The 18,405-nt window shown below is 42.4% G+C and overlaps 1 protein-coding gene across 1 annotated transcript; it reads left to right on the top strand.

Moving 5' to 3' along the window:
• The first annotated feature begins 1,355 nt into the window (after positions 1 to 1,355).
• trpm6 (transient receptor potential cation channel, subfamily M, member 6) lies at positions 1,356 to 16,863 on the top strand. The gene is made up of 40 exons (XM_083978890.1): positions 1,356 to 1,561; positions 1,694 to 1,773; positions 1,996 to 2,034; positions 2,562 to 2,751; positions 3,074 to 3,287; positions 3,517 to 3,641; positions 3,725 to 3,896; positions 3,986 to 4,160; positions 4,310 to 4,433; positions 4,511 to 4,583; positions 4,828 to 4,922; positions 5,015 to 5,149; positions 5,782 to 5,835; positions 6,011 to 6,145; positions 6,272 to 6,394; positions 6,526 to 6,797; positions 8,234 to 8,462; positions 8,723 to 8,875; positions 8,974 to 9,114; positions 9,297 to 9,425; positions 9,604 to 9,855; positions 9,944 to 10,118; positions 10,540 to 10,654; positions 10,754 to 10,950; positions 11,055 to 11,187; positions 11,712 to 12,150; positions 12,413 to 13,091; positions 13,216 to 13,313; positions 13,463 to 13,565; positions 13,795 to 13,841; positions 13,978 to 14,039; positions 14,129 to 14,157; positions 14,271 to 14,321; positions 14,470 to 14,535; positions 14,657 to 14,952; positions 15,107 to 15,189; positions 15,278 to 15,483; positions 15,575 to 15,626; positions 15,785 to 15,897; positions 16,635 to 16,863. Exons 1-40 carry the CDS (start codon positions 1,544 to 1,546, stop codon positions 16,727 to 16,729), a joined length of 5,967 nt encoding a protein of 1,988 aa, XP_083835016.1. The 5' UTR covers positions 1,356 to 1,543; the 3' UTR covers positions 16,730 to 16,863.
• Positions 16,864 to 18,405: the final 1,542 nt, after the last annotated feature.

Below are 18,405 nucleotides of genomic sequence, written 5' to 3'. Positions count from 1 at the left end.
TGTCAGTGTGTCTGTATACCTGGGGGAGGGGGGGTAAGGATGAACAACTGGATGTTTTTTTTTATTATTAAAAAAAATAAGAAGAAAAGAGTCGTTTACCGTGTGGTGGTTGGAGGTGGGGCAGCATATAACTTAGCACCTCCATCAGCTCAAGAGGCGGAACGGGTTGGAGGAGCAGGAGGAGGAAGAGGAGGGGGTCACGAACTCCTCAAGGCTACTTGGAAAGACTGTGTTGCCCTTTGGACCAGCGGCTGATAAAGGGGCAGTCGGTCCGTGTCGGGACTAATGATGAGGTGGTGGGATTTGACTCAAGACCCGTGCAGACCCATTGGTTGTATTAAACGCTTCACGTCGTTGACTCCAGGGTACAGCCATGGTAAGTTATCTGTGTCACTGGCACTTGTATCAGAGACTGTGAACAAGAGGCTCAGCAACTTGTGACAGTTTGAAACGTGACGTTTTTATTTATTTATTGCTCATTAGCTGTCGTTAGCGAACAGCTAAAGCTAGCAGTGTTTCCTTTAGATTTCTGTTAGCTAAAACAAAGTTAGTTCACTGGACTGGAGTTATATCGCCTCTAACATGCAGGTGGGAGTAATAATATAGGCTTTATAAACAGTTCACCGTTCAATTAGCTACATGATGGATATAAACTGAAGTGATAATTACCTGTGACTTTATGGTGTGTTTAAGCGTTTTTTCAACTTTGTTGCCTCGGGTAACGTTAACTTAAACAGTTAGCATTAAGTTACTAGCTGAGTCCAACTTTTCACTAACAGTACTTAGAGTCTGAATTTGCATTTTGCGAATCGCCACAACATCTCATTGGACAGCGTTGACTTCAGATACTCAGCTGTTTAACTTAACCCGAGGGTCATCTCAATATGGTACATGGCATCTCGCTAAGTTTTCATAAACATCAGTAATACTACTGTGAAGAGCAACTTACACAATCCATTGGTTTTGTCATAGGATGCATAAGTTACAGTAGAGTGGACGTCTCACTTAAAACATCCTCATTTGTTTCCTATATAATAAAATGTATTATTAAAGGAACAAATCATCATGTCATTACCATGCTGCCGTATGACCTTTTAAGTAATGCTCCAGCTGACTTGATCACGTGTCAGTTGTAACATTGCTGTGCCATGTGTTGAGGTGAGTAGTAGGCTATTGTCTTTGAAGAAACCACACTTCAGAGCCCGGTTTGGTGTTTACACAGCCTGAGCCAGGGAGGGTGTGCACTGTGCACCGCCCCTGACCATGTGTGTACTAATCTCAGGAAGGGGATGTGTGTATGTTTCCTACCAACAATGCTCTTCTCAGTAAGGCCATTGTTGAATCTCGATGGGAAACTGACCACAGAAGCAGGACAGACCCTGAAAGACCAGGGGAGCCATGAAGAAAAGACTCCCATAAGGCTGAATCAGAGGTTGACTGCAATATATCACATCGCCTGTGTGTTTGTAAGAGTGCAGTTCAGGTTTCTACAGATTGTTTCCTGTGGGTCCAACAACCAGGCAGCTGCCGGCATTGTAATGAAATGAGCTTCACTGAAAAGGTCACTGATTACATTTTTTCAGGAAGCAATGTGTTTTGCTGGAGGATGGATTTGACAATAAAGCTGAGAAAATACTGCTTAGCTGCTCCAGGATCTGTGTACGTAAGTAAACATTTTCTCTTGTCATTTCAGTCACGAAAGTCTTGGATTGAGGACACCTTCTGCAAGAGAGAGTGTGTTAAGTTTATCCCTTCTTCTCGGGATTTACACAGGTAAACTGGACTTACATAAACGTAGGTAATCAGAAGAGTTACAAAATGGTTTCTACAGTAAATGTACAGTAAATAATATCCTTCCCAGATTAAATACAGGCTGGTTTGTAACTGAAAACAACATTTTTCTGAGAGCAAAACTATTTGGCACTCAGCCCTTCCTTCCAGGAATAGGGACCATGTAGATTCTTTGATAATGTGTTATTTCCTGTTTTTTTCCAGATGTATTCCAGTATGTCAAGTATGCCAAAGCCTGATCAGGTATACATTTATTAATTGTGTTTATGTGTGCCTTTATACAATCTTCAAACCCTGACCCACCCTTTTCAAATGAAGTTCTTGATTTTTTATTGTGTGGATTTTTGTAATATTTTTTTTCTCATTTTTACATTTCCCTTGGTATGGTTGTTAGTGACATAAACCGTCTAGTTGCTCCATCAATGAGTGAAAGATGTGTGCAAATTCTGTGGGTTGTAGAATAATAATCACATCCAAACACAGAGACAAGAGACAAGGCTCAAGGACAAAGGGAGGTGAAGAGGAAGGGAGGGAGACAGGAAAAAGGGAGGAATTGTTGAAGCCTGGCTTACATAAACTGAGGGGAGGTTAGAGGGCTGACAGGTGAATAATACCCATCAACCCTCTCTTGATTTTGAGATGAACTACAGTGCACACACCAACATTTCTCTTTGCCGAAAATGGTCAAAAAAGACCCACAAATACATATGAATGAAGTGTCTGTTCCTATGTTTAGTTTCCCACCTGCCTACCATCTTTTCATTGGCTAGATGTTGTTGTGGCCGCCTGATGGCGGAGCACTCTTGGCAGGAGTCGCTTCCTCCCATATCATTCTTTCCGGCTTCTGGACAAGACATGGAGGAGGACTGGTCCATAGAGCTTCATACCAAAGCCAGTCCCACCAATGCTTATGGGACCGTAGATTTTGAAGACACTGCCACTCGCGTCTGTCGGGCCAAGGTGTGTGAGTTTACCAACTGTATGTGTGTTCCAGTCCAGATAACATACAGAATTTAGATAAGTTACAACTAACTTACCTTAAACTTCTTTATCATAACTTGCCCATAAAATTAAAGTAAATGCTTCAAAATGAACAGAAGAATAATCTGGATTTTGGTGGTTGACTAAACAATCTTAAAGCTTGCTATGATATAAGCAAAGATTAGAGAGTTGTACAAAAGATGTTATCTGTTTCAAACTGTAGGGGCTAAACAGTCTGACAAGTAGTATCTTGTACAAAGAGTCTTTCAGTCACAAACTGCTCCACTTGTGTCCTCTTCAGTATGTCCGTGTGGCTGTAGACTCAAAGGCAGAGGCCCTGCTCCAAATGATGCGAAGGGAGTGGCAGATGGAAAGACCCAAGCTGCTGCTGACTGTGCAGGGAGGCTCAGACAACTTCACCCTGCCTCCTAAAGTAAAGCAGGCCTTCAGCAAAGGGCTGATCACTGCTGCTCTCAGCACAGGGGCATGGATACTTACTGATGGCATTAATACAGGTAGGTATTTCAAACTGTGAGAGTTAGTACTTCATGGACAATCAACATCCCTATGTGAAATGTCGGTCTATTTGCTCTCATCGCCCCTCACACTGATCTGCTCTGTTCATTTGTTTGCTTTTTGAATGTTATGCAGCAAATAGGTGTGTTTGAAGTCTGAGGAGCTCGTTGTTATGCCTTTGAATTGTATATTTGCTGTGCATTCAGCTGCTCTCTCCATACCCTCCAGGTGTGTCCAAGTATGTAGGTGAGGCAGTGAAAACATTTGGAAGCCACGACCTCAGAAAGAGGAACACAGTCGGCATAACACCGTGGGGTGTGATCGACAACAACATCGACCTCATTGGCAAAGATGTACGTATTAAATGTTCATGTTGATAACACTACCTCACCAATGTGACACCAAAAAATGTTTTGAGCATTGTTGTTTTTTTCAGGTGTTCAGGCCTTATCAGCCATTGGGCAACCCTTTGAGCAAGAGGGCCTGTCTCAACAGCTTCCACTCTCACTTTCTGTTGGTGGATGATGGTACGCTGGGAAAACATGGCTGCCAGCAAGGCCTCAGGAGGAAGCTGGAGAAACACATCCAAATACAGAAGATACACCCTCGTGAGTCAGTTTTTATGGGTGTGGGTCTTTGTGTAATATACAAACAGGAAGTGAGAAAGCCCCTTGTTCACTCTCACTGTCTTTCCTAGGACTGAACCAAGGAGTGCCTGTGGTGTGTGTGGTGGTGGAAGGAGGCCCTGCCGTTGTGTCCACAGTGCTGGACTATGTCAGCAGTGTTCCCCCTGTGCCAGTGTTCGTGTTCGAGGGCTCTGGCAGGGCTGCTGACCTGCTAGCCTTCTTACACAAGCAAACTGCTGTTGACAGGTGTGCACATCTGCCTCACTGTATCTACAGTAGCAGGTCTAATGGATCCACCTTATTGTGTGGAATGAAACTATATTTTTCGTAGCTCATGGAGTCAGATGACATGTCACATACTGTATATAACGCACACTTTCACTGCATGCCTTTAGACAGCTGGATGAAGACATTAAAGAGGACTTCCTCGTCAGGATTGGAGACGTGTTTGGGGTTGATAAAGCAGGAGCCTCTCACGTCTTCAGTCTCCTCTTCCAGTGTATGCAGCACAGACAGTCTGTAAGTGAAAGACAGATTTGGAATGTGTGTGTTGGGACGTGACGGATTACTCACTCAGTATGTCTTTTGCACAACAGATAACCATCTTTGACTCAGAGTCAGAGGACCAGATGACACCCGATGCAGCCATCTTGACAACTATTCTCAAGGGTTTCTCCTCTTTTTAATTTTGACAATTGGTATGCTGACCAGTCTTAGCTGGAAATCCACGGGTGTAGTTGATAACATGAAAACGCTGCTGACTGGCTCACCAGGATGACTTGAACTGAACAATAATTATTAACCTGGACTAATGATTGGACTTTTCATGCCATGATAAGCCATGAAAAGGTGTGTTATAACCTGGACATGCAGTGTTACAGCTTCTCTTGTTTGTTTTCTATATGGTGAACAGGCACTAGGGCCAGTCCTGCAGAGCAGCTGAGTATGGCTCTTGTCTGGGACAGGGCTGACATTGCACAGAAAGATGTTCTCATGCATGGACAGCAGGTGTGTAATTGCACACCATTGTTGCACATAAGGAACCTTGTACATTGTCAGGTTGTTTTACCTACTGTCATCATTTCTTGTGATGTATCTAGGTGGGTTCCTTGGAGCAAGCCATGCTGGATGCTCTTGTGATGGACCGCGTCAGTTTTGTCAAACTGCTGATTGACAATGGCATGACTATGGGTCGCTTCCTCACTGTGGATCGCCTTGAGGAGCTCTACAACACAGTTATTATATATTTTTTTCTCTTTATCTCAAATCTTTATCACATTTTCCTGCAGTCTCTAATTTTCTTTTTTTCTTTTCTTTTTTCTTTTTTTTTTAAATCAAAAAATACCTTCACCCCATAGCACATCTGCTTCTTGCAGTGCTATATTCTTCTTTTGTTTTCCCTTGACTCTCACTTTGCTTTATAAACACAAGAAAATCAGTTCTTTTGTTTGTGGCTCTTGAAACACAAATTCCAACACTATGGCTTTGATTGAAATCACAATAATGCACTGTAAGTATTTTGCACCAGTATTCTCTGTGTCTTGTGGTCAATTGCATCTAGGGTATTTTTTCAGTTGTTGTTGTTTTAGGATACTTCTGAGATCACAGAACTGTTTGTCATCACCACTCTCACTCTTGGCTTTCTCTATGCTGCCTTTATCTTTTGTGTATTAGAGCTTGTTTACTTATTCATAACTCTGGGATAATAAGTCCCTCTAAGAAACAAGCTACAGATCCCAGAGCTGTTACCATACATGCAATCTGCAGCTGTGTTAAAGTAACCAGTATGTTTTTTTTGTTTTGTTTTTTACTTTTTGTTTACTTGTATCTCACCATGGATTCTAATGATTCAGATTTCTCTCCACAGCCACATGGGCAGACAGATCGCTTCCTGCACCACCTTGTTGAAGATGTGAAGCAGGTAATTAGTGAGCAGAGCAGCTACAATCATATAGATATAAGTTATGCCCTTGTTCACGTAGACCTTCTTAGCGTTTACTCAGAATATTAACTGTAGCAGACATATCTAAATCTGTTTACTAGACATTAATTTAGTTTATCTGTGTGTGTGTGTGGATGTCTCTGTGTGTGAGTAGACTTCTCTCCCCATAGGTTACCGTCTCTCCCTCATCGACATGGGCCTGGTGATAGAGTATCTTATTGGAGGAGCATACCGCAGCGTTTACACACGGAAACATTTTAGAGCTGCCTACAGCCGCTTGCAAAATAGAGTGAGCAATTTGTTTATATAAATGTCCTAGAAAAAAGTTTGACTCTGTTATTTTCCTATGTTTATTAATTGGATTTATTCTAGAATTTAACTGCAAATAATCCACTGGCCTCATTATTGTTCATAGGAGGGAAGAAGAAACAGTAGTTCCACCTCCTTGTACACAGAGAGACGGGGATTTATGCCGCACTCTTCAAGGAGTTTGCAGGACCTGCATTTTTTTAGAACTGCTCAGCCCTACAAGCCCAAGGTGTGTGGGGGGTTTATTTCAGCATGAGGCATGTTTTCATAAGTCATTCAAACCTATGAATCAGCACTGATGCTGCTCGGTTTTATAATTAATTACTTTCCCATTACTTCCCTCCATTTTCCTCCATCTAGGAGCAAGATGCATCACCTGGGAGCAGCGGAGACGTAACGTTGAGCTCTGGCCTCGGTGATGCTCCGCTTTCAGTTTCCTTCAACTTCAACGACCTGTTTGTATGGGCTGTGCTTCAGCAGCGGCAGCAGATGGCACTGTTCCTGTGGCAACATGGCGAGGAAGCACTTGCACGTGCAACAGTGGCCTGCAAGCTTTACCGCTCCATGGCCTTGGAGGCACGACAGAGTAGCATGGACGACAACATTGCAGAGCGATTTAAGTCGTATTCGCTGTAAGTATATACTCTGTGTATGTGTGTCATAGTATGAATCAACATGCAGTCTATTTATGTTCATTTAAAGGTCCCATGTTATGCTGTTTTTCAACCATTTGACATAGGTCTAAGTTGTCCAACCACATTGTATTAGTAGTGTATTGTCCCCAAATCAATCTGCAGCTCTCTAGCAATCTAAAAGTGTCTCTCCTGTCCTGAGAATGAGCCGTTTCTGTGTCTGCACCCCGCCCGCTGAGACTTTTTTCTAGACTGACCCAGGGGGAGTATAAGGAAGTACCGGGAGGTGGAATCACTAGGTGCCTTGTGACGTCAAGTAGGACAGCACTTCCAATTCACCTGTTTGGAGACACGATCTCAAAAAAGTGAAGCAATCAATTAAAGGGATAGTTCAACATTTTTGAAAATTGGCCCATCGCCATGATCCCCCTAGTAATAGCAGTAGGTTCGTTACCTTTAATTGTTGGTCCAAGCTGCTTTTAGATCGGGGGAGAAGAATACCGAGCGGCGCAGCTACACTACGGAGGCTAATGGAATTTCTTGGTTTTGCTCATCAAACTCAGCAAATACACAACCAAAAAACTCAAAAACGCTGTGGTGGACAAGTTGTGACCTGCACATTCACCACGCTATGAGATAATAGCGGAAAGTTGCGAGATGGAGTTGTTTTAGAGGCAAAGTCGGACTTTACACTCTAGACGGCTGCTCGGCGGAGTGATTTCAAAAGCGCCTGTTTACTGCAGATACGTCCGTATACTACGGCACTGGCTGAGGTGCGCACACTGTGTCCCTCCGACCAGTGGTTCACTGAAGAAAGTAGTTCTGAGTATTTGCTTCACTTCTCTTAACTTTCCGCTATTATCTCATAGCGTGGTAAATGTGCAGGTCACAACTTGTCCACCACAGCGTTTTTGAGTTTTTTGGTTGTGTATTTGCTGAGTTTGATGAGCAAAACCAAGAAATTCCATTAGCCTCCGTAGTGTAGCTGCGCCGCTCGGTATTCTTCTCCCCCGATCTAAAAGCAGCTTGGACCAACAATTAAAGGTAACGAACCTACTGCTATTACTAGGGGGATCATGACGATGGGCCAATTTTCAAAAATGTTGAACTATCCCTTTAAGGGAGCGAACAGACTTTTTTCACCTCCATGTGTCATAGAAAGGCCACGGTAACACATATAAGCGCTACAAAACCAGTATAAAGTTGATTTTTCATAATATGGGCCCTTTAAGTTATACCTGTGTTGTCTCATGTAAGGTGAGTCTGTGTATTAAAAATAACAGTAGAGACAGCTGTGTGTTTTATGGTTGCAGTGATGGGTTTTTGCCACCATTCTATATGTTTATTCTTTTACACTGTTATGGACTACATGCAGGTTTTTGTATGGGAACCGTCTTACAGTATGAGTGCATGTCTCTCCTGCCTCTGTGTCTCAGTGAGTTTGGTCAGCTGGCGGTGGATGTGTTAGACTGTGCGTTTCGTCAGAACGAGCAGATGGCCATGAAGCTGTTGACTTCAGAGATGGAGGCATGGAGCCACTTCACCTGTCTGCAGATGGCTGTCTCCTCATGTCACAGGCCATTCGTCTCACACTCCTGCACCCAGACCCTCCTCACAGATCTCTGGACCGGACCGCTCAACATGAGAAAAAACTCCTATTTGAAGGTGAACACTGGAAACTTATTAATCTCTATCATGTTTATTTTTTATTACACTGAGTGTCAAAACAAAGATTTTCCTGTGTCGGTGTATACATTTTTTGCATTAACTGATGATTGAAAAACACAAGTTGCCACTGCTAATGTCACCATCACAAAATGATAATTTATTTTATTCAGTATTAACTAACATTGATTATTCCAGCTTATGTTCCCCGATGTGTCAGGATAGAATTACATAACACACTTGTCATTTCTTCCTTTTAGATAATTTTGAGCCTTCTTCTGCCTCCTGCCATCTTGCTGCTGGAGTTTAAAAGCAAAGCTGAAATGTGCCATGTACCACAGTCCCATGAGGCAATGCTGTTTGGACTTGACCCTGCAAAGTCAGTGCCAGCCAATGAAGGAACTGATCACACGGTAAAGTTGTGCTAGTGAGATGTTTGTCCAGCATGGTTAGGGGTGAAACTGTAACTAGAATGTTAATAGACTTAGTACTGTTCTTCTTGTGTTCACAGGACAGTCAGGATGCTGAGCAAGGCAAATGTCTCGGTCCTGTGTCAGAAACGTTGTCCTCTATGAGTGCACACTGTCTTTCCTGGATCACAAAACTCTATGAGTTCTACACAGCTCCTGTTGTCAAGTTCTGGTTTCACACAGTAGGTGAAATCACTGTTGTTATATTTGCGAATGAATCTAAAATATTCCTTCTCCTGAAAACACATTAATAGGACAGGCCCAGAGTACCTCCTTGTCCCTAATGCACAGTATACATTTCATTGAATGTAAAGTCCTCGTGTTTCAATTTTCTGTCAATTTTTTGGCTCTGTCTTTATTTTAGATGTCCTACTTGGCCTTTCTGATATTATTCGCCTATGTTGTCCTGGTGAAGATGGAGGATCGGCCCAGTGTTCAGGAGTGGCTGGTCATAGCGTACATCTTGTCAACTGCATTGGAAAAAACCAGAGAGGTGAGACGGCCAGTATTTTTATGTGTATTGGTGTAGGCATTTGTGATCCATTTTCTCTGCATACCAGTAGTATCATCTTGAGGATGCAATAAAAGTAATAAGAACAGAATACAACCCATAAAGATGTTGTTTAAAGAAGCTTAATGCTAAGTAATGACAAAATGTACCTCTAAATTAGGTGGTCATGTCTGAGCCAAGGAAGCTGTGCCACAAGCTGAAGATTTGGTTCTCAGAGTACTGGAACCTATCAGATTTCATTGCCATCCTGCTGTTCCTGGCTGGACTGGCAATGCGGTGGCATGCCGATCCCTACCGGACGGCAGGGCGCATCTCTTACTGTTTGGACTTCATCTTCTGGTTTGTCAGAGTGATGGATCTGCTGGCTGTCAATCAGCACGCTGGTCCTTACCTCACTATGATCACTAAGATGGTGAGTCTGGAAACTACTTGGTCGAGTGGAAGAAACCCGAGAATATTTTTTTTGTAACCCCAGTTTTCCTCTGTTTGTGTCTGCACAGACCAGAAACATGTTCTTCATCGTGGTGATGATGGCAATAGTGCTGCTGAGCTTTGGGGTCTCCAGGAAGGCCATCCTGTCGCCAGATGAGGAGCCGTCTTGGAGCTTGGCAAAAGATGTGGTCTTCCAGCCCTACTGGATGATCTATGGAGAAGTCTACGCAACAGAAATAGATAGTTAGTGGTTTAATAGGAAATACATGATACCTGTTACCAAGCTTTGATTTAGACTAGTAGCGTTTAACTTTGACAGCTTTGGATTTGCCTTCAGCTTTTTAGTCAAAGTGATTAATGCAGGTTTGCTGCATTTACCACATGAGATGACACAAACAAGTCAAGTGATGCAAAACTTTGTTAAAGCAAAGTGAGTTATTGGTTATAGACAAAAGTTCGGTCAATCAGTCTCACCTCATTTGAAGTGATGCTTATTTTGTTTTTGTGGCTCTCTGTTTCAACATTGCACATCATGTGTCGCAATCAAAATGAGATAAGATAAATATTCTATATTGTATTGATAAATTGGTTATCAAATATATGAGTAACGTACTGTATGTGTCACCATACTAAAGTCTGTGTTTGTGTTTGTGTGTGTTAACAGCATGTGCCAACAATAGCACCTGTCCTCCTGCCTCATTTGTTACACCGTTCCTCCAGGCTGTCTATCTGTTTTTCCAGTACATCATCATGGTCAACATTCTCATTGCATTTTTTAAGTACGCCTGGTCCTTGAAATAAAGTTCAAATTTAATTTCACTAATGGCGGACCCCAGTAAAGATCACTTTCATGGAACTGAATGTTTCCTTCCCAACAGCAACATCTACTTCGACATGGCTGCAACATCCAACAAACTGTGGAGGTACAACCGTTACCGTTACATAATGACATATCAGGAGAGGCCATGGCTGCCTCCACCTCTTATCCTCCTCAGTCACATGGCCCAGGGGTTGACGGCCATCTACAGGAAATTTAAGGGAGATGCTGAGCGAGAGGAGAGGGGCACTGGACTCAGTGAGTATTGCAGTTTGTGTCATAAAAAACGTCATCCAAGTCAGTCCACAGCACATCTACCGGTACTAATAGAGTCACTGTCCTGTCTTGCACATCCTTACCAGAACTCTACCTGCCCCATGAGGATCTTAAGAGGCTCCATGAGTTTGAGGGGAAATGTGTAGAAGCCCACTTCCATGAGAAAAGTGAGGGTCTCCACGGCAGCCAAAATAACAGGATCAAAGCCACTGCTGAGAGGTCTGTTTGATATTCTAATAGATTTGTAGAAACCATGAGTGTGGGATTAAGTAAAGACATACAGTACATACTGTATGTGCTGTTGCCCTATATAAGTGGGGTTGTGTAGTGGAACATAGTTCTCATAGTAAATGGAAGATTAGTCTTGCTTCTATAACACCCATAAGGACGTCTGTCCTTATATTTTCTGTAATTAGACAGTTTTCAATGACCTCATGGTCATCCAAAAATTACCCTTTTTCTGACGCATGTAACTGTATGTAAATGGTAAAAATATTCAAGTTAGAGTGCTTAGGAAAAAAATATTTTTACCTATGACACAGTCACTTATTTCATATTTGACTAGCAGTATTATAAAAAATGTTTCCTGTTTGTGGCTTGAAAAAGTCAATCACATTGTGACATTGGTATGAACTAATGTGTGTATGACACATGTTTTTGTCAACCATGAGATTTGTTATATGGCAAGAACAACTAACAATAAAACATGATGAACAGTATGCATATCTTTTTGTTCCCACCAGGACAGAGGAGATGTGCCTGGTGGTGGGGGAAGTCTCAGAGAAGGTGCACTTCATTCAGGACAGCCTGTCAGACTTGGACTGTCAGTTGGGTCATCTCCAGGACCTTTCTGTGCTGGCTGTGGACACCCTCACCCTGCTGTCGGCCTCAGACAGCCTACATCAGGAGGAGGCACGTCTGGCTCAATGTCGACCTGTCATGACTTCTCGACACATCCTCCCTCACAGCTGGACCCTCCTGCACAGAAATGGAGCAGACGCTGATGTGCTTAATATGCGTCGGCTTATGTCGAAGGCATGCAAAAGTACCCCACCTTCTTTGCTGAACGGCTACACTCTGGCGACGAGTAGGCTGGCATCACAGGAGCGCCATGTCGGAGCCAGGGGGAGCAGGGGAGGAAGGCAAGAACATGCCGAGGAGGGAGAGGAAGGAGGAAAGGAGGTGCTTGCAGTTTTCTATTGACAATGAAGTTGTAGGAAGTGAAAGAAAATGAGCAATAATATGATAATGTTGCATTCCTGACCTCAGCCTTTGAGGGGAGCTAAGACAAAAGAGAGTTTCCTTACAGGGACTGTTAACTATTATCATTTTGATACCATGCATGTTGATAGCTTTAGGACTCGTTAGAACCACCACATTAAAATAATTTACAGTAACTTTACATTTAAAAATGTGTTGTGTTAACACACATTTTTTCTCCTAGGACTCACTTTCTGCTAATGCTGACTATCCCAGTGAGAAGTTGCTGGGAGTTCCTCGACCTGCATCCCATGCTTTCTCTCACTTTTATGGAGTTCATCCTGGTGGTTTCAGGGATCAGACAGCTTGTGAGTCCTGTGGACATTCCCGCTCTGCATCTCCTCTGCCTCCCAGAGGCTTGGAGTCACCACATCTTAAGCTCTGGCCATGTGACCCATACCTGTATCCCAGTCAGGAGGAGACTCCCATGGTGGAGGAGGAGGAAGGAGAAAATGAACAAGAAGACGAAGAACAAGAAGAAGAAAGGAAAAGGACACAGGGACAGCTGTCTGAAGCAGCATCCAGAGCTTCTAGCGGTGCTGTTCTTCTGTCTGACCCTCGAGACGTCTCAGAGGGTTTGGTTAATCCTGCCTTTTCTCAGGACAAAAGCCAACCAAATTCTCGGTCCAGATCTTCCAGCCAGTTGGTCAGACCTGTGAAATCGTCCAGGTGGGCATGTCTGTCCAGAGACCGTCCCTACGGCTACTGCAGATCTCTGTCATCCAGTGTGGAGAATGTGGCTTTCTCTGGGGCAACTCTCAGTCCAACAAGGGGATCATTTCCCTCTCTTAATGAAATGACCAAAGAGTCCTGTGTGAGGGGCTTCAAGGACAACACATCGCTGCAGCGCATCAAGAGCAGAGGTAGTGTTTAAGTTGAAATTCGGGGGCTATATGGTATTACAAAAATCACCCTAAAAAGAATTTATTATTGTGTTATTACTTAGCCACAATTTAAAACAGATGATGTGTGTTATTGTATCTGCAGAGTGGTCCAAATCCTCCGACTTCACTCAAGTCTTGGACAGCAAAGGCAAACCCCAGGACCGGAAGACAGTGAAGATACAAGAGAGCGGTCAAGATACTGTAATGTCACAGAGAGCTTACTGTTTCGATTTTTATGCGTGACACCTGAAGTTTTTCCATCCATTAAGATTCAGTAAGGCACTGAACATAAATCTGAAACCCTGTCAACCTTGCTATCTTTCCATGTCTTTATTTCTTATGGAAAGCAGAGCGCCACGCAGTCACATTTATCAGATGCCTGCTGGAGAAGGCGGCGATGGCTCAGAGGAGAACCTACGTGTTGGTCGGCCTCAACTAGCCTCAATCAGCTCAGTAAGGACCTACAGTCATATAAAGATTGAGTACCTGCTATACTGTATAAGCAACTAGGGGCTCTCAGCCAGCTGTGGAGATGGAGGAGCAGAATTTATTATGCAACAAACCCAGTGTATGTAACAAGACCAAAAACAATAGCTTCATAAGATATTATACAATGTATGTTACCTTCATTGTAAATTTAGTTATACATTTCTGAAAACTGATCATATCAATGTTGTTTCAGATTTTGAACCCATGGATTTGTTGCAGAAACAAGTGTTTCCCCATCAGGTATAGCGGATTTTGTGGTAAATTGTGATAAATATACTGTAGTAATTATGGGCTCACTGAGATATATTTAGGTGTATTTACTGTATAAGGTATATTTAGAGAATAATGCTGTGATCATTTTTGCTCTGACCTGAAGGATGCGCGCAGCATGGAACAGCATGGTTCAGCATGGAACAGATCCATGGGCCACAGGTCTTCGTAAGTCTGCTTTGCTATTGTCCTGCCATAATGTCTGTGAATTTCTGAACACTAATTTCTAATTACAACATATTTTCTTCTTTTTGTAGCAGTTTACAGAGTGGCATTGCTGCAGAAGGTATTTCAGAACTTTCAGAACACGTGGACCTTGGATAATTTTCTTGTAAAATATGTTTTATTAATTTGCTCATTATTGTGTCTTTTGTACTTCAATTTGTATGTTTGCTGCAGCTAAGGGCTCTGCGTTCCAGTCCACTGAAAATTTGTATCCACACTATTCAGGTAATCCAAGGGTTTGTCTTTTGTTGAATCAGTGACATTAATATTTTTTGTGCACTTGATATCTTTGAATCATCTCTCTGTTTTTGTACGGCTCTGAGAAACAATTTCAGGTCTCCATGTAGTTTGACTATTGTGTCTGTGTTTACAGCCATGGAGAGAAACAATCTGATGAGACTGGCTCATACCATCCCTTTCACTCCTGTTTCCATTTTAGGTAACTTTATTGTGTCAGTTATCTTATTTTTTAAATGTATTCTTTTTGGTTCACTTTGGTATTTTACTATTCATTTCTTTACTTTTTTTCTACTGACTCATTTATTCCCCAATCTCTTCAGGAGGTGAAGAGGTGAGCATCTACTCTCTGGAGGATGTGCCCTCTGATGCTGACCCTGAATCCAGCACAGTCTCCTGGTCATCACGAGGCCTGTCTGCAATGCTGCAGCCCCTCTCCAGTGAGGAGGGCTCTCTGGATGGGGGGCTCCGCTTAGGCTGCAGGGTGTTGTGTACGTGGGCAGAAAGGGATGTGCTCAGACCTGGGAACATATATGTGGTGAAAGCCTTCAGGCCCGAGGTGGTCCGTGCCTGGCAGAGGTATTTTCACAGTAGCACAGCACTGCAGCTTTGTTTAAGGGTAAGTCTGAAATGCACCTAGGCAGAGAATTACTGACATTTCTACAAACTGATGACAACGGCAATTCATAAAATTACATCAATTTAGATACATATTATTCACATTTTTGAATTGCCAGTAACTTAATATGGGTTTGTATTTGACATCCCTAAAGGAGATCCAGCAGCAGAGAGCAGCCCAGAAAATGATGCAAGTGTTCAACCAAGTCAAACCTGATGACATGCACCATTCACCAAGGTGTGTGTGTGTGTTTGCGTATGTGAGAGTGTGTTTTATCTCTAGCATCTGTATGATATACATTTAGCTATTGTTTTTTCTTTTTAAGATTTCTTGATGTGTCACTCGTCCTCTGGCATTCCAATGGCCAGTGGCTGACCATTGAGAGAAACATGTCCGGTGACTTCAGGAAGTACAACAACAACACAGGAGAAGAGATCACCCCCTGCTGTTCAATGGAAGAAATGCTGCTTGCGTTCTCCCACTGGACCTACGAGTACTCGGGCAGAGAGCTGCTGGTGCTCGATATACAGGGTGGGTCCTTGTTTGTGTTTGTGGAAAGTCTGTGTATATAACAACGTCTATGTTTTTTTTCTGTATTTGTTCATTTACTTCTTCTTGGTAGGAGTAGGAGAGGAGTTGACTGATCCAACTGTGATTATGGCAGACGACCACAGGTACAGTGACCATTTATGCATCAAGATTGTTAATGAGATTTGGTGTGTAGATTTGAATTAATCAATAAATCAATACTAATTATCAAATTGGTATTGATGATGGGCAGATAAAACACTTTCCAGTCTCTTTTCTCATTCTGCCTCTGACCCTGTTGCAGTGGTGGCAGGGGTGAGATGCTTTTTGGTCCTGATAACCTTGGAGATGCTGCCTTCAATGGTTTCCTGCAGAAACATTCCTGCAGCGTCTGCTGCCGCAGACTGGGCCTAGAAGGTGAGAAATAACCAAACAGTCTGTCAGAGAAAGAGAATGTGAGTTTAAATACTTACAGGGTACTGTGTCTGTGTCTAGATGAGTGTGTGACATGTTTATGAGCATTTTCTCCGTATGTGTTTTTTATTTCTGTTGTGCGTGTGTATGTGCTCGTATTCGTATGTCACCTCTGTGTCGTCACTCAGGAGGCCAACTTTGGCTCTGAGATAATTCCCCAACAACTTCAAATGAAGACAGCTCATACCAACAGCCAGCTAATTAAGCCACGAATGTTCGTTTATTTCTCTAACAACAGTAGTGTTTGAGGCATGGGGGTGGGCCTTGCTTTGTGCGTTGTGCTGCGCGGCCTTTGATTACGTATTAATCATTTCTTTGTGCTGGCGATGTGCTGCTGAGACATTAGCTTTGATTAGCTATTAATTAACGTCTCTGGGTAGACATGATACCGGCATCTGGAGGATAACTGCTCGGAAAGAAACTGTGCTCAAAAACAAACAAGCCCAGCAAACAAACACACTAACACAAACATTCAGACACAGTTGTTTTGATATTTCAAAGGTGTGTTGTATTTCCTCTTCCTCTTCTTGTGTTCGCTCCAAGATTTCTCCAACAAATCAAACCAAATTATTCATGCTGGATGCGTGGACTTCCTCCCAGGCCTGTCAGTATTCTCTTTCTTGTGGTAATGACTGTGTTATTGGAGCGACATGTCGCTAACTGATGTTTCTGTTGTTCAGATTTAAGGAAGCATCTGGACAGCCGCGAGAACAGCAGTGAAGAGGAGCCTGTGTTGGCCCAAGGAGAACAAGAGGACTATCAAAGCAGGGTGTAACCTTTGACCCCAGAAGTAGGGAGAAAAAGACACACACACATGCCTGCACTACTGTACGTCACACCTTGTTCCTTCACAGTAGAAACAAGGTGATAGAGAGAAACATAAGCCGTCTGTGATTGGCACTACTTAACTGTGTAATTTGCACTAAGGATGCTAATATATTATTTCAAAATGTTAAGTAAATACTGTCAGGAAGACAGATATGTTTCAGTGTATATTTATAAGAAAGTTTCATTCCGAATCTCTTGAATCATAATAGGAACCACTACAGATTTCTTGACAATAGGGAAAGAAACTATTTTTTGTACTTTTATAAATGTTTTGATACTGAGAGAATGACAACTTTTGTGATATATTGTTCCATGTTTGGCCAAAATAAAAAGTTGAACGTTACAATCTTATAATGTGTATGCAGTACATGAGACACAAAACGAGGCAGAAATGCACCCATAAAATTTCTTTTATTTTTTTTTCTTCCCACAACAAAATGTCTACAAAAGCGATAAAATATAGAATTTAACAAAAATCACTTCAGACCTTCACATTGTATATACATCTCAAAGGAGGACTCACTAAGGGCCCTGCATATCTCTGAACTTCAACCCAGTCAGATCCATCAAATGTGGGTTTTTGTGGCTCTTTTTAATGCAAATGCATGCACCTTTCATTCTCGTGTGAAAATGACTGTACAGTAGAGCTCATGGAGTTTAAGTAGAGTCAGAGTTCAGAGTCAAGCAGAGTCCCCCTCACCAAATGAAAAAAGCATAAATGTAAAAACAGTTTGTCAGTGTAATCAAATACACATTTTCCGTGGAGTTCCCCTTTTTTTTGATTGGTTTCTCAAGTAAACTCACACAGTAAAGCATCTACGCCCCACTCTGCCAATCCCTCGTCTCCTCACTAGCTATGGCACTTTGAAAACAAAAAAAAGTCTTTTTTTTTGTGTTTTTTCTTTTGTTTTGTTTTGTTAGTCCTGTGTAAAAGAGGTTCTGCAGCCCAAGTACCTTTTAGGTTTTCGGTTACAGATTGCTACATTTTGTTTTATTTGCTCTGGCTGGGATGCAAAGACATTCTAAACAATAAATTAACAATTTTCAACACTACTCCAATTGCACGCATGTGTAATGCATCAAGAAAGTTTACAAAGCATTGGTAGAGCAAACATCTCACTCTCTCTGTTTCTTTGTCTCACACACACACATGCACACTCACTCACACACACACACACACATACGCTCACACAGGTTTTCTTAGGAAAGGGAGGAGGAGGCTTGGGGTGGAGTTTATTTGACTAAGCGTAGGAAATGCATTTCAAACCAAGTGTATTAAAAATGTCTGCGCAATTTCTCCAAGTCGTCACATAAAATGACGACTAGTTTTACTGTGCGCTCTGCGATGTCAGTCCATGTCGATGGAGTGGTAAAGGCGCATGATGCGTTCAGCTCCTCACACTGAACTCCATAACATTCAGAATAGATGACCCTCCCCACATCGTTCCCTCCTGCTGCAGGGTCTAAGGGTCTCTGATCTGGTTCAATAAGGCCAGTTCAGAAAAGGGCCGTTCACTGACTGGTTAAACCAACTCACACATTCAAAGGTTGAGAAAAAAAAATCATTTCAAATCCAACAACATATGTTTAAATTGGTTGTGTATAAATAAGAGCATTTTATTC

This window comes from Trachurus trachurus, assembly GCF_905171665.1.
Source record: "Trachurus trachurus genome assembly, chromosome: 9".
NCBI lineage: Eukaryota > Metazoa > Chordata > Actinopteri > Carangiformes > Carangidae > Trachurus > Trachurus trachurus.
This window is presented reverse-complemented; position numbering and strand designations above follow the sequence as displayed.